The 15769-nt window shown below is 49.6% G+C and overlaps 5 protein-coding genes across 5 annotated transcripts; 2 read left to right on the plus strand and 3 right to left on the minus strand.

Annotated features, from left to right (window-relative positions):
• Nucleotides 1-101: 101 nt before the first annotated feature.
• Nucleotides 102-513, minus strand: N7473_001101 (uncharacterized protein; the record flags this gene model as incomplete). The annotated part of the gene is made up of 2 exons (XM_057147041.1): nt 102-116; nt 178-513. 2 exons carry the CDS (start codon nt 511-513, stop codon nt 102-104), a joined length of 351 nt encoding a protein of 116 aa, XP_057014927.1.
• Nucleotides 514-1472: 959 nt separating this feature from the next.
• N7473_001102 (uncharacterized protein) lies at nt 1473-1837 on the plus strand (the record flags this gene model as incomplete). The annotated part of the gene is made up of 3 exons (XM_057147042.1): nt 1473-1532; nt 1603-1670; nt 1738-1837. 3 exons carry the CDS (start codon nt 1473-1475, stop codon nt 1835-1837), a joined length of 228 nt encoding a protein of 75 aa, XP_057014928.1.
• Nucleotides 1838-2021: 184 nt separating this feature from the next.
• On the minus strand, nt 2022-3641 carry N7473_001103 (amidohydrolase; the record flags this gene model as incomplete). Its single annotated transcript, XM_057147043.1, has 1 exon — nt 2022-3641. One exon carries the CDS (start codon nt 3639-3641, stop codon nt 2022-2024), a length of 1620 nt encoding a protein of 539 aa, XP_057014929.1.
• Nucleotides 3642-4753: 1112 nt separating this feature from the next.
• N7473_001104 (uncharacterized protein) lies at nt 4754-6996 on the plus strand (the record flags this gene model as incomplete). Its single annotated transcript, XM_057147044.1, has 9 exons — nt 4754-4778; nt 4969-4987; nt 5087-5221; nt 5327-5544; nt 5627-5916; nt 5968-6099; nt 6145-6404; nt 6491-6856; nt 6912-6996. The coding sequence occupies 9 exons, from the start codon at nt 4754-4756 to the stop codon at nt 6994-6996; spliced, it is 1530 nt and encodes a 509-aa protein (XP_057014930.1).
• A 1010-nt stretch (nt 6997-8006) lies between these two features.
• Nucleotides 8007-10194, minus strand: N7473_001105 (patatin-like phospholipase domain-containing protein; the record flags this gene model as incomplete). Its single annotated transcript, XM_057147045.1, has 2 exons — nt 8007-8702; nt 8761-10194. The coding sequence occupies 2 exons, from the start codon at nt 10192-10194 to the stop codon at nt 8007-8009; spliced, it is 2130 nt and encodes a 709-aa protein (XP_057014931.1).
• Between the last annotated feature and the right edge of the window lie 5575 nt (nt 10195-15769).

Raw genomic sequence — 15769 nt, forward strand, 5'->3', positions numbered from 1 at the left:
GTGGTGCGTTAAAGCAATCTGTTCATTGCCCAGACTTATATACAGTTTGTCAAGCCTAATTCCTCCCACACACACTATTTGCTTCCCGTTATATGATCCGCTTACCAGCCGCCATGCTATGAAACGTGTCAGTGATTATACACGGAGAATCAAATGGATGAGACGTTTTTGACTTACGCCGCCTGGGCCACCGGGACCACCTTGGCCGCCATGACCTCCAGGGCCACCTCCGTGGGGGCCACCGGGACCTCCAGGTCCTCCGTTAGAACCATTAGAACCACCGCCGTGAGGCCCTCCGGGGCCACCAGGACCACCACCACCAGGACCGTTGTGACCACCAGGGCCTCCTTGATGACCGCCAGGGCCTCCGAAACCGCCAGGACCGCCAGGACCACCAGGACCACCAGGGCCGCCGGGACCTCCGTGAGGGCCACCGCCGGGAGGTCCTTGGTTACCAGGGGGAGGACCGCCCTGCGGCTGGTCGTGGTGGTGGTGATGAGAGAAAAGACCCATTGTTGGTTGCTTCTGTGTTAAAATGAAGTGATAGTTCGAAAGTATGAAGACAAAAAGTGGTATAAATGGAAGATGTTTAATTCTACCGTCCACGGGTCGTACCGCGACTTTTATACACAGATATGCTAAGAATAAACGTCACAGCTCGAGATTGGGTACGTGGATGATCGTCACACACCGGTGGCGTGTTGGTTCAATTTGGATTTGCCAGGCAGCCCTACAATGCCAAGAGATTCCGCAATTGAGAGATCATTGGTGGTTGCCTAACTAAGATTAACTGTTGAATAATACATAATTGCTTAGGGAACTAGTTTGGGGCACGCGGATGAGATCTTTGCCTGAGTTTTAAGCTATCGGCGATCCTCCGAATAAGCTCTGCCACACCAAACCGTTTTTCAGATGTCATTCATTTTCAGCACAACTGAAGAATAAACCCCATGAAGGCATATAGGACCTAAAGGATAGTGATATCACTCAATTTGTGAACCAAGTAATGTCATTGAGCCATTGGCCGGTCCGAAACGACCTGTGATGTCCACGCAAGCAAATTCGCAGTGGATTGCATAGCCCTACCCGCGTCCACAGAACACTCAAAGTGGATCTCTATCGGATAGAACGTGGCGTAGGGTTACGCGTCCCGGCAGTAAAACATACGCAAAGTGAATAGCATAATTGTGAGGCAAGACTATAGAGTAACTATTGAAGTTTGGGCAAGGACCATAGTATGGAAGGGGGAGATCTATTGATCGAGTCGCTCATCCGGTAGCTGCCTGGAACTCCCTAAATCATTGCACTGTAACCTCTAAATACCCAACGACATCGACATTCACTGGGCTGTAGCTCACATATTCTTCCTTCACAAGAACTCATAAATTCGCCATGTTGACACTATCAAGAGCTGGTTCCAGCCAGCCCTGGAGCCTGTTATAGAGAATAAGTGGGACGCCAATACGGTGACCATGCAGCAGCCGAACAGCCCTGCTGCCCCAGCTATGAGTCAGGCCGTCTCAGAGCAGCCAGTAAGCACCTTGTTTCCATTTCATACCTAGAGAATGCCATGCATAGTGTAATAATAACACAATACATCAGGAATCTCCCCAGTCTATGCACGTCGTCCATATGCGTGGCGGTGGAGGTGGGGATATTTGCTGTGGGATGTAAGTGCCCGTGACCCCAAGGAAGATACTTACCGAGCTCTTTAACTAAAAAAATTGTTTTAATTAGCTGTGTTGGATTCTGCTGTTTTGAGTGTTGCGAGTGCTGTTGTGGTGATTGCTGCGGTCCAGATGGTCCTCCCATGGGCGGCCCTCCTGGCCCTCCCTGAACTGTTTTATTGTCCTATTTCCCCTAATGTATAAATATGTTTGACTAGCCTTATTATTTGGATTCACAAGAGTTAAACAGTACAAATGAAACTCCAGCCCTGGGTCTCGGAGTGCCTTTGGAAGACTATGTGGAAATTTGTACAGAGGCGGGCCATCAATGCTCAGGTGTGTGCATTTGATCATCTATTTACCCCAGACCTTGCGTCCACCAAACCACGTCTCCTTGATCTTTGCTTGGAGGAGAGACTTTGCATCCCAATCCATATCTACGATGACAAAATCTGCTAGCTTTCCGACAGCCAGGGTGCCAGTTCGATTTTCTGAAAAGACACTCATAGCTGCACCACCTGATGCTGCAACAATAGATTCACACATTCCTAATTGGAAGTGTTCGTTTACCACTTTCGTATATTGAGGATCTCTCGCAGAACGTCGTGTTGTAGCCACGTAGAGGTTGTCCATAGGCGCATATGGCGATGTTGGACTATCACTGCCAATAGCCATCAATGCCCCAGCATCGGCGAATTCCCGATAGGCAAAAGCTTGTTGACACCGGTCTTCTCCCAGCAATCGCGGCCATTCTGTCAAGATAGATGGATCGGCATGTACTGGCTGAATAGAGGCCGTTAGACCCAAGGCGCCGAGTCTTTTAGCATCCTCTGGCGATGCAAGCTCGATGTGTTCAATGCGATGCCGACGACCAGGTGTGGCATTCTTTTCAATCGCATCAATGGCCATCTTGATCGCCCCATCACCGATTGCATGCAGTGCGATCTGTAAGCCTGCGGTATCTGCTTCTTTGACGACTGGGTGTAGGTGTTCCGGAGCCCAAATCGGTGGCGGAGAACCGACAGGAGCGTATGGCTGTGAGAGATAAGCCGTACAGGCATCGATTATTCCATCACAGATGACCTTGACCCCGACGATTCGGAGATCAGGGCTGGTTTCAGCGTTATAAATCTTCGATAATTCAATTGCCCGCTGAACTTGATGCGAGTTCTCCTCGAGGTTTGCTGTTGGCTTGATCAGCCAGTATGCTGCAATTCGTAATGGAAGATCCGGCTCCATTTCACGCAAAGTAACAAGCGCATCCCATGCTTCTTCATCCATGGCCATCTCCACTATACCCGTGTACCCTGCCGAGTTATACTCTTGAATGGCTGCCCATATGGCTTGAATGCGCTCTTCCTTCGAAGCAGAAACGGCCTGATATGGCCAGATGATAGACATCATGGCACCCTCATCAAGAAGGCCGGATGGGTTCCCTTCGGCGTCGCGATGAATAGTGCCTCCTGCAGGATCAGGAATATCGGCAACACCTAGCTCCTTCAACGCTGCAGTATTGCACCAACAGGAATGCTGTGAGCTCGCATCAATAAAGATTGGTCGAGGGTCAATATCATCCAGCATGGCAGCCGTGACACCATTCGGTGTCATGACATGCATCCAATTCTTGCATAGAATAGTCGGTGCATCTGGATGCGCCAGTGCGTATTCCTTGATAGTTGCTGTAATATCATCAAAATATTTGCAGTGCTTGAGATCGAGCTTGCGTAGCGACTGACCCAGAAGAAGTAAATGCATATGACCGTCGATGAAGCCTGATAAAACGCTCCTCTGCTGTAGGTCGCGAGTCTCCGTATCTGAGGTAGTCTTCAAAGCGATGACCTCAGCAGATGACCCAATGGCGATGATTTTGCCATTTTCGACTAGCATGCTATCGGCGAAAGTAGGCTTTTCATGAGGTCCAGCCGTGGTCGTTGTGAAAATGCGACCATTGAAGAAAAAAGCACTTCTTGACATTTTCGGCGATGGCTAAATAGCGATTGGAAGCAGGAAATTTGTGATGGCCTCTGGTAGGCAAGGAGGGCATAAAGACAAGGACAAGAACGCGAAGAAGCCCAGAGAGAGAGATTGAGGAACTGATAAGTTGGTCCGAAGATAGTTGGAGAAGAGAGCTCAGTAGGTGGGGTTCAGACGACTAGATGCGGAGTCGCCTCTCACTTTATTAATACGACTCGTTGTGGGTCTAGTTTCCAGTTTCCTTATCTATTAATTAAGCCTTTACCACGGGAATTCAATATGTAGCGATATCGGAAAGAAAAAGTATCAAGTTTCTATAAACACCAATTACTACAGACGCATTATTAGCCCCATATCCTGTCACGGTATTCGGACCAGTGGGTGTATCGTAGACCAAGCGAAAATGTTCCTTGCTTAGATGGAAGAGCGGGTCCGACTGAAGTGAAACAAAGAACAGGAAACAGTCAGCACTTGGACGAATATTCAATTGGCATATAGTTTGTGATTTCTTACCCAGGAGCTGGGCGGGAATATGGTTGATGAAGGACCAGTAACTGTTTATCTGTTGGCTCAAGAACTTTCCAGCTGCAGATTCAACGAGATACTCGGGTCTATGTAGTGTTAGCAAGTACGCTTACCACGGTATGGGGTTTCGCAGAACCAACATTTCACAGCGTAAGAGCAGCATCAGCTAAACTAGCAACTGTGAGTAGAGTCAAGTATTGCCCGTCACCACGCTGAGCGACTATGGAAGACGACCTAAGTGATTGAATGCCGCGTTAGAAGTGGACCATTTTGAAAAACTTCGAGTCATGGGCACTCACCTTTGTTGGACATCAACCATGTATAGGCCCTCTTTCTTGATGAGCTTAGCTTCTCCCTTGCTCTCTGCATCTGTCACAGCTTTTTTCCATGCAACATGCTTATCAGCATGACTCGAGCGCACCTCACGATTTAAACGCAATCTTTCTTGAGTCATCGTATCAATGAACTTGTCCTTGACCCATTCGTTGACAATTATCAAATCCGGCGCATGAGGTGACTGTCCGGAGAATGCAAGATGAGCGGGGAGGATTTGCTGAGCGGCCTTTTCAACATCAGCTGTACGGTCAATGACCGCGACTGAACGAAGATTCGGTAGTGATTTGACAGAATTAGGAGCATCTGTTATGCCAGTTTGATCAATGATCAAAGCCGTAGAAAGCATTTCATGATCAGTCATAGGGCCTTGAACTAGGCCAAAAAGCTCAAGGTCCAGAGGTTGTAGCAATGACGGGAGCAGATCATCGATAGCATGTTTTTCACACTACTAACAAGTTAACGTTAGCAATTAGATCCAACGGCGTGTAAGGGCTTCGTATATTTGTTCATGAGGTCTAGCAGATTATTCTCATTCAACCTTGAACATCACCCCCCAAAATACCCAATCAAATTCGTGATATCAGCGAGTTGTTCGTGGACGAGGAGAACGAATTGATCTTCCACAAGAACGTTTCTGTTCCCCCCAAATGGAACGGAGGTGTCCTTCGCGTCAACGTCTACCAACCCATCGTGGAGGGGAAATACCCCAGTCTTGTCACGTATGGGCCAATATGGAAAGGATATCTACTATGGAGAGAAAGCAATTCCTATGAAGCTTTCCAATGTTCACCTCGGTGTCATTCTAAAGGTTTCTTTCACTTTAGTTTCCATGAAAAGCCCTTCTCCGAAGTCAACCCCGTGCATAAATCGAAGTATTCAGCATGGGAGACCCCAGATCCTGTCTACTGGACCAAGTCACCTGGTCTACTTGATACCATGTCTGCCAGCACCGCCAACAGCTTCTTTGACCTGATTGAGTGGACAGCTGTGCAAGACTGGTGCAACGGCAAAGTCGGCTTGTTGGGCGTGAGCTACTATGCCGGTAAGTTGATTCAAGATCGAGGAGCTACTTCCTTCAATCTGTCTAACCTCTACCCTTTCAGGAAGCCAATGACCTGTTGTAGCAAAGCGCCCTAAAGGCCTAGCCGCCATCGTGCCTCACGAGGGTATGAGTGATTACTACCGTGATCGTTGCAGACATGGTGGAATTTTATCCAACAATTTCATCAAATTCTGGTGGAACCGGCAAGTGAACACCAATCAATATGGCCGGCCCAACCGCTCCAAGTCACGCTGGGGCGAGGACACAATCGAAGGTGACCTCGATGCTGCCGAGCTGGCGCAGGATTGCCGAGACCAGAACGCTGACAATGCGGCGAACCCTTTCCTTGACGACGAGTATCACTCGTCCAAGGTCTTCCACCTCGAGGATATCGAGTTGCCGCTGCTGAATGTCGCGAACTAGGGCGGCAACACCCTTCATCTTCGTGGTATCGTGGAGGGATATACGTGGGCTGGCTCGCAGCACAAGTTCCTGCGATTCATTGTGGGACGGCACGATTTGCCTTTCTATTATGACGAGGAGGTCGAGGTCGAGGTGCACCGCAGCCTTTTGGAGGCGTTCTTGAAGGACAATGACTAGGCCGGGTGGAAGACTGGTAAGGTTCCGCCGGTTAGTGTTTGCTTGAGGAAGGGCGATGTTGGGTTCAATGACCCTGAGAGCGAGAAGACTTTCCCTCGTAGAGATGAGATGGGGTGGCCTATCGCGAGAACGGAGTATACCAAATTCTTCTTGACTTCCGATCTGAGTCTGAAGCACGATGGCCAGGGAATCAAAGAGGCTGAATCGTCCATTCTTTCTTGTGATGCGGGCGAGTCCTCAGTCAAATGTGTGAAGGTGCTGTAATTCAAGACGCCGCCTGCCCAGCCAGAGCTCGAGGTGACTGGCCATGTTCTCGCGCATCTCGCTGTCTCCGTGGACAGCGCAGCCACTCCACCACCAGAGAACTTGGACCTGGATCTTTTTTGACTCTCCGGCACTTTACTGCTGCCGGCAAGGAAATTCCCTACACGGGATCGTCCGGGGACGCTGTAGCCGTGACGAGGGGGTGGTTGCGAGCCAGCATGCGCAAGGTCCACACCGAGAGCCCCTATCACAGGCCATACCTCCCTCGACGAGAGTATCGATCGATTGATGTCCAGCCCGTTGAGAGTGGTGTAATCTACGAATGTGACGTGGAGCTATGGCCGACCAACGTGGTTGTTGAAAAGGGAGGCTGGTTGGTGCTGCAGGTTTCGTCGGAGGTTACAAACCCTGGTGTAGACCTTTTCAAGCACAACTTTCCCATCGACCGGTATGTAGAGACCCTTCTTGTCGCTATGCTTGTACTAATCAGTCTTAATCTGCAGACCTGCTGAGAAGTCTTCCGGAGTCAACAATATTCACTTCGACAACGAGCATGAGAACTACCTGCTGCTGCCCGTGATTCCCTGAGATGGAAGTTCAGTCTCTGGGGAATCCCGCTTCAACACTATAACAGCACGTATCATAGACTTATCGCTCTAGAAATCTACATCATTCTCTCTTCAAAATCTTAGCCTATAATCTGCAATAGACTCCATCAAAAATACACTAGTAATTGTCGGTTCAACCTAGCTTTTCGAGAAATATCACATTAGCAACCATCCCCACAACACGATTGCAGAAATATGTTAAATGACAACATGGTACATTGCGTTAGCGCTCCGCGGGGTCTGATATTCATCTAGAGGAGTTTAGGCACGTAAACTGCGACGTCATCGTGCCTTATGAATCCCCACTCCTCGCAGCCACGGGATTTCCCGGCGTTAAAGCAGACGTCACCCCCCATATGGAATTATCGACAGGAGCTAATTAGTCGAGATTAGTTTGCTATCTCATGTTCAAAATCCTTATGTTAGTTATGAAGCACAGTGATCATATCAGCACATAGTGTCTGGTGTATTCGTACGCTTCTTTAATGTAAGTAATGTATTACACAAGGCTCAGGGCCAATATACCCGAGAAGAGTAATCACAAAGTGGCAAATGGTTCTGAAAAGGAGGGGCATGCAAAACCCAAAACCAAAAGACAAAGGCTGTATCATGTATCCAGGCTAATCAGCAAAAAAAAAAAAAAAATTAACGAAAAAACACCTTGGCATGCTAGTGTAAGATCTCGCAAGTGCGGGGGCAAGAAAATGAAAATACAAAGTAGAAACTTCGAGCTGGCACGGCGGCGAAAACAAATTAGGCAGGCTCCAAATGATCCCCGTGGATATCCGCGTCAGAAAGTGAACAGACTTAAAAAACGGATATGAGCCGCCTGTCATATCGAATAACCCTTTGAGAATGACGGAAGATAGAGGGTTAACCTGCAGGTAGCCGAAAGCAGACACACACCCTACTCGACGTCATCGGCTATGTTAGTATTGTCGCCCTATTACCCGCAGAGGGCGCTTGAGCCGCCTGTACCAGCAGATCGCCTCAGGTGACAACAGCATCTTCGTCACGGTAGATGTCCGGGTCGTCAAAGAATACCGCGGACTGGCGTCGTATCTCCTCCATAAGGCTACCCCGCCGGGTCGGGGTCTGAGGGCGAGAAGAACCCGTTGAGTGGGACATGCTATCATCAACATAACGCGAATCACCATCTTCGTGCCGTTCAGGGAAGCTTGCGTCCAATCTCTGAGATAGCGCGTCCGCAGGTTCAAGCTCCGGAGCTTGCATCCGGCGAGACAATATCGGAGAGAGTGAGCGGCCTCCTGTCGAGGAATACTGCTGGAGGCCCCTCATGATAGCGTTCTCAATCTTGAGGCGATTCTTGATAAACTGAATTTTGGGGAATGTACTTTGCTTGCCAGCATTTATCATTCGGGCAAGTCTCTCGGGACTGGGATCTGACAGAAGGTAAAAGAAATCGCTGGGGATGCTCTTGGGCCAGATAGTAACAGTGCCACTGAATTTCTGCAGCCAGATCTCACTCCAGTCTTGGCCGAGGGGTCGTGGGAGCAGCTCAAGATGCCGTAAGACTCGAAGCCATTTATTCAGGTCCAGTTTGATGTATTGTTCGATCGCGGTGCCGAGGAATCCACCGCGCCAGCCACGGCCCTTGCGGTGCGTGACTGGGCGCCCTACGGTTCCCCGGGAGCTGAAGAAGAACAGATTAACGTGGGGGTTGACCTAGAGCCAGCATAATGTTAGTAAGATCCTCAAATAAATGTAATGGGGGCGATCAGACCTGCGAGACAATAGTGAAGTTGACATTGAAGTGGAGGTTCAAAGCTCGAATTGGAATATCCGTTCGCAGACTGCCATCTTTCCACTTGTGGCCAAAAGAAAAAGGCTGTAACTTCCCATCCCGCTTGACCATCAAAACGACCGGATTCAGTATGCCGGGGACTGCAGCTGATGCCAGTACCGCACTCCAGATGACGCAATCCGGGCAAGTCAGATAATTTGCGAGGATCGTTGGTGAATGGGGGTCCGAGGGTACGCAAGACACATTCAAGATGCGGCCAGTCCGTTCATAGGCTTCTCGAAACGTCGTTGATCCCCGGCAGAACCAGCTACATTGCCGAGCCCAATCGAGGGTATCGAACCGAGCACCGGTCCGATACCAACGGGGGACCCAAGTTGTTAGTCCTTCACTGCATGCCCTTATTCGGTGAGCTAGAGCCGGGACTAGCAACTGCTTCAACTCTTCATCGCTTCGGGTTGCGACCAGACCTGCGATAAGACTACCTCCGCTGGTTCCTGTCACGATCTCTGGTAAAGCACCCTCGTCCAGAAGAGCTTTGACAACCCCGAAATGATAATATGCAAAGGTCGCTCCACCCGACAGACAGAGCGCGGTGCGTCCAAAGTTGGTATCGAGGTGCTTGAAGTGCTGGTACTTGACTTCTTTGTCGATTTCGCGGCAGTCCCGGACCAGCTGGATGCACGTATGTACCTCGTCGATATATTCCTGTACCAAGTCTTTCGTCCCAGAGTAGGCCTCACTGTACAGTCGAGGATTCTCCACGCCGGCAAAATTGTTCTTGACACAGGCTTCCAGCAAAGCACGAATCTCCTCAATTGCCGGTACCTCCTCGGCACGCGTGCCACTGTTCAACTCCCGCTCGGTCTCGTATCTCGCTCTCTTCAGCTGACCCAACACCTTCGTTATGGTGAGATGATCATAGTAAGCGTACTCGTCCGTCTCCTTCCACTTGTCATTTCCCAGATAGGCGTCCAACGCCTTGGCAGCACTCAGCCAGCTCGGGTAATCTTTCTGATCCCAGAGTGCTCGCCTAAGCTGCTGTCTCTTTCCACGCCAAGAAACCCATTGCTCATACAAGACGATGTAGACGCGGACGAGGACGTAGCCGCAGCTAAGCACGGCGATCCACGCAAGAACAAAAGCCAACAAGGGCCATTTCAAAAGGGTATACAGGACGCCTTCTCTCGTTTCATCTCGGCTTCTTTTCGGATTCTTGCGACGGCCACGGGTCTTGCGTACTCGTTGGTTGATCGGGCGCCAGTCGTTTATGGCCACAAACGCCTCTGGAACATTCAGTGCTTTCTCGAAGGTGTGCAACTCTTCCGGTGTGATGAATTCTCGATCGTAGTCCGGCAGGCCAACCGGGTCGTATGGGTCCTGTAGCACTGCTTTCTCCGCGATTTGTTGTGACATGGCTCAACGCATTGTGCAGTAGATCGTGAGGAACGAAAGGGCATCTGGGGGTAGCTTGATGAACGAATCCGGTTGGGGTAGGCAGAGCTCCAAGTTCCTGGCGACGTCAGCGTCACGTGTAACCCCACCGAGCCACTCCACAGTGGGGCAGTGGCTGGTGCATGTGGCTGGTGCGGGCTTCGATAATCGGCACCCCGCGATTGTTGTTATCTCTTCAAACAAAAGATAAGACACTTGAACCATGGTTGGAATTGTCCATGGTGTTGGTACCGGCACAATTGGTTCATTTTAGGTTCTTATCACTCCAGACCGCTATCTACCTCTGTCAAGAATACGAAGTCAAGTACAGACGCACACAATGACCCAATTATCAAGTATACAAGTCAATTGGGTCATTCGATTTGACAATTCTCATCCTCTAACCGAGGGCGAGGGGCAGCACGAGAAGGCATACCGGGCAAATCTGCAATTCACCATCCCACCTCACCATGCTACGCAGAGTTTGGCACTCGCATATGCACTTGCATTTGCATTCGCAGCTTGCAATTCGCGCATGCTCGTCAGGAAGTCAATCTCGTGGCACAACCTTGGCCCGAGTGTGTAGTATGTACTGTAGCGGCAGCGGAATGCTCGTTGGACGGGCTATTACCGGGCATCCCTTTCTCGTCGCCCGGGTCACGATAACAACAATCAACTTCATTCCCCTCTTTACCCCTCCACCAACCCTCCAAAAAAATCTCAGTGGCGAAAAGTCTATCTTGCTCACGCGACGATCAAATTTCTATATTATGACAGTGACGTACAAGCAAGAAAAACAAATGCTCCGGAGCAGCACGGCACAGCTTCACCGCTAGATGCTGTCTCATTCCGATCTCATTTGTAGATGGGTGGTAGCCACTGTGATTGGTGGGGCCGGTAAGCTTTGCACCTTTTTGTTCTTATTTGGGTTGGTGGTGCAATCCATTGTGGAGGGACAGGAAATCACCCTATGGGCTGAGGTGGGGTGGGGTACCATATCGTTTTACCCGCCCGCGGCCGGGTTGGCGATATCGGAGAGATTAGAAGGTAATATTGGTAGAGTACCTATGCATCGGCGGGAAGATACTTGGGATATACGGTGTAGATCGTGGGTAGGTACTAGCCAAGTGAAAATAATCATTAGTGATCTATATTTGGTGGTTGTTATTCCAATGGTGATGGACCTCTAGCAGATATATGTTTCCTCGGTACACGGGTAGCTCGTCCAACCATTAGGGAGTTCCTCACCCGACTAAGGTTGAAGGTGGGACATCAACTACTTTACAACCGAGTTAGTATATAGTCTCCATGTATAGATAGCAGCTATTACTACATATGTATTCCGTACTTGATGTTCTAATAATGGCCCATAAGGATTACCCCATCGGAGTTAACCCCCAAATGATGTGCAGACATGCAGACGTGCACCACCCAGGCGGGCGGGATCCATATTGGTTGCTAATTAGGACCGACTCAGTTCCCAGTCCTCTATGGTCCCTTGGCGCTGATCATGCTGATCCACTCAAGTCCTGTGAATCCTCAAACAGAAAGCAGCAAAAAAGCAAACTTACATATGGTGGCTGCGTCTCAAGTGGCTCGTTCAGATCTTAATCCTTGGTAGAAGATTCCGAATCTCTTGGTCAGAATGATAGATCTGACAACTTTGTGGTCGTTACGCAACGGCTTCGGAATGGAAATTAGTTCCATCGTCAATTTTATTGTTTCGGTTGCGCGGTAGCCGCCCGTCATTTTAGGTTACCTTTTAGCTCACTAGTATGACTCGCAAACCGGGATGTGAACAGGGGGTGGGGGGGAGGCGATGGTAGAGTGTAGTAGCGGGCTAAAAAGTTCATGAATCATGGAGGGGGAAAGTATGAAAAATAGTATAGTAGTATGAATGGCTGAGGTGAATCCAATCTTCTACCCTTTTTACTCCTTCAACCCCGTACTAACTAGATAACTAGACTCGAAAGGTATATCCCGAACATTTTGTGGCTACATCTTCCCCTCCGTCAGCCTCTCACGTTCAAGCACCTCGGCATCCAAACGGCTCAACTCCAATGGTCGCTTCCTCATTTGGTTCGATGCAGATCGTTAAACTTCTTTCGCACAAGTTGACTGCTGTGGCGCCAGGGAATCACCCCCTTCCACGGTTCCACCCCGCTCGCAGCGATCAATTTCCCTAACGTAGTTTGTAGGTTGTACCCCAATACTGTATATGGTAACCCCCCGATTATCGATAAATGGCCACACCGCGAAAGGCAAGAAGCAAAAAACATAACAACAAGAAAAAAGAAAACATGGGAAATATGCAGGCTCAGCGAGCCACACGAGGGGCTTGGCTGATTGCGTCTCGCAAATGACCGTGCCATGTCTCACCCAATAAGCTGCCCCCCCGCGATATCTCCCTTTCGAATCCTCGTGCTGTATGGATCGCCCACGGTGGGGAGAGGCAAAGAACCGGTCAACGCTCGAGGGCGTCTAATTTCTCGCGTTGATCTATTGGAGGCTATTGGATGCTTATAACGTCCACCGTATGTACAATGTTAACCTCTCGGGATGCTGACTCTCCTGCTTGATCTGGTGGTAGAGGGCTGATCAGATCGAGATATCATGTGTATCCTACAGGGCAAGAGGCCCCAACCCCCCTTTGGGGTATTGGCCATTCCCATGTGCGCTGAGCATTCTTTCAGCTGGAAGGGAGGGGCTGGGGGTGGGGTCCTGATCAGAAAACAGTTCTCATGGCCAAGGTCATGTCAATTCTATCACAGTCACGCAACATCGGGGGCTGAGAGGATTTGTACAGCTCCAGTGTGCTGGAGTCGTAAGATTTTTGCATCGGGGTGTCCAGCAGAGGCTCACCGATGCAGATAGCTCCATGTATGTCATTTGGTCGACATACAGAGTACGTACCACGTACTTACATAGACTATGGAAGTATACTTCCGATATCTGTGTTGCTTACATATACTGCCAAGTATAACTACCTACTCCATACTTCCTTGGTAGATTCTGTCCGTACTAAGAGTAGTACACACGGGACCTGGGGCTGCTGCAAGGACAGACTGCATGCGAACTACTCCTGGCCAGTGCAGAGGGGAGGTTAGCCTGCAGCGAGGTTAAGACCAGAGGTTGGACCGAGCGCCCTTTGCGGCGCAGGAGCCCAGGAATGTTGGAGAAAAACAAGCCGACAAGCGATGGTTCCCTGCTCTTAATCATGCTGGGAATCTATATTAAATATCAAGGACAAGTAGCGTATCCATCTCGCTAATCAAACCAGGTCAAATACCGAGGAAAGGTCTAATTTCCATACCCCGCGCTCAGCCAGGGATCGACTCCAGGGATCAACTTTGACAGTTTCACCCTCAATGCGATCACGGCTACACATGGAGGTACATTGTCGATACTCGGATACTTGGATACTTGAATACTTTTGACCACTCTACTTCCTGTACGATGCTGGATCCTTGACTCTGAGCTACGAATGAAATTGTGTACCAAGTTATGCCGAATCCTAAATCTTGTCCCCCTATCCATGGTGCCCCCTATCAAACAAACTCGACTCCTGAAACACGACGCCAGCCATGGACTGCGTAATTCAAGGTAGAGTCGATCTATCACCTTGTTAGTTATTGATTGATTCGTATAACCAGCCCCTCTTTTTCCATATGTATGAAGTGTGTAACATTGGTAATAAAGACATTCATAAATTATTCATGCAAAATTGAGATGAAAGGTCGAATGAGTACCATGGCTCGAATGCCCGTTGTTTCGTTGCCTTTTGGTTCCCCTCGGGCCGGAAGTGTGGGAGCGGTGTGACTGTTGGCGGGGGACGATAAGCAAAAGTGATGATGATGTATGGTGTGCTGAAGTACGGAGTATATCGTGAAGACAGAAAAAACAACCCATCACGAGGATGTTGATGGAATGTGTCTTAGTCTCGTTCTTGTTCGTTCTCCATCGTTCGTCCCCATTCTCTGTCACCATATGTCATTCGGACTGTGCTGATGGACGACTTCCCGACGACCTCCACTAATCAGGGGCCCACTGGTGGCCCCGGTGGAATGTCAGATGTCAGTGCGAGATGACTGGGTCCCAGGGAAAATCCACGAGCCCGAGAAACGCCCCATAGACACGAAGTCCCATTTGCTAGTGGCCTATGCAGAGTTGGTTTCTCCAGTACGGTGGCGTCTCCTAAGTTTGAAAGCCCGACCATACTTTTTGATAGCATCTTCAATCTGGTTATTTATACATTGAGAGAAGTAGTATACATACAGAAGAATCATGCTTGAGCCATCTAGAAGGATGATCGGAATATGAATTTATGAGAATATCCCGAGAAAAGAAGAGGCCGAACCCGGATGACCACCGTTCATAGACACTCTTTTTACGTATCTGACTTGGGAAATTCGAACTGCCACTGTAGATAGCGGACGGCCTATGCCGGGCTCATTGACCCCTCTTTGAAGCGCCAAACGGCCCGTCTGTTTCTTCCCTCGACCAACTTTCTATTCTCTCTAATCTCCATCAACTCGGGACTTTATGAACGCATGCAGAAAGACACAAGTTTGCTTTCTTCTGTACCGTTGTTGGCGACCATCAAAACCCTGCTACGCAGATATCCTTTGCATCTGCATCGCGACCGTATGATTGGCCCCGAGCAGAAGAGCTGTGTACTCTGCAGATGACCCCCAACAGTATCCGGTAAGGACCGACTCGGGAACACGGCGCTACCGACCAGCCTACAGGACGCTACGCCGGTGCTGTACGGCGTACGCGGGCTTTGATTGCGGCACTAAAGCCAAAGGGAAAAAGAAAAAGCGGGCCAAGGAGCACGGGGCAACTGCGGCATTCCCACCTGGGCTGTGCGGTTGGTGGCTGAGGATTTGGGATTGGGAATTGTGATTCAAGGCGAGCTGAACTACAATTCATAGAAGCGGTCAAGAGATAGGATGACCAGATATGGAATTATATCTGCGTATGACTATTGAAGTATACGTATATGTATACATGAAGTATAACAACTGGATTATTTTTTTTCTCTCGGTCGATCGGGGAGGAGGGGAACGGGTCAGGGAGAAAAGAAACTAAAAAGACTAAAGCGACTAAGGAGACTAAGAGAGGAGCTGCAGCAGTGGACTACAGAGACCCACTGCGTAGCGTGATAGACAGACGCTTCCTTACTCGAGGGGGATCGCCTCAGAATGCGGCCATCCCACCAGAGCCACGCAGGGCGAGGATCATCGAGGGCCATGAGGGTCACCAAGAGGATCAAAGATCATCAACCCATTCGGCGGGGCATTCCCAAGTTCAGCCATGATCCATCCCAAGAACTTAGTTTTTTTGTCTCCAGTCTTTCTTCTTATCCCACGACTTCAAGGATGGAGCATTTGTTCGGTCGATCCAACCGAAGGGTCTGATAGACGCGAGTCGCCCTAATGCGACCCCTCCATAGGCTCGCCACTGACCACTCGGCGTTGCTGCACGATAATTAGTAGCCTATAATCATGATCGAACTAGTCACGTTAATTCAGATTCGCTGCGTGGTCGGGAGAAG

Source organism: Penicillium subrubescens, assembly GCF_028828155.1.
Source record: "Penicillium subrubescens strain IBT 31985 chromosome Unknown utg000001l_segment0_segment0, whole genome shotgun sequence".
Classification (NCBI taxonomy): domain Eukaryota; kingdom Fungi; phylum Ascomycota; class Eurotiomycetes; order Eurotiales; family Aspergillaceae; genus Penicillium; species Penicillium subrubescens.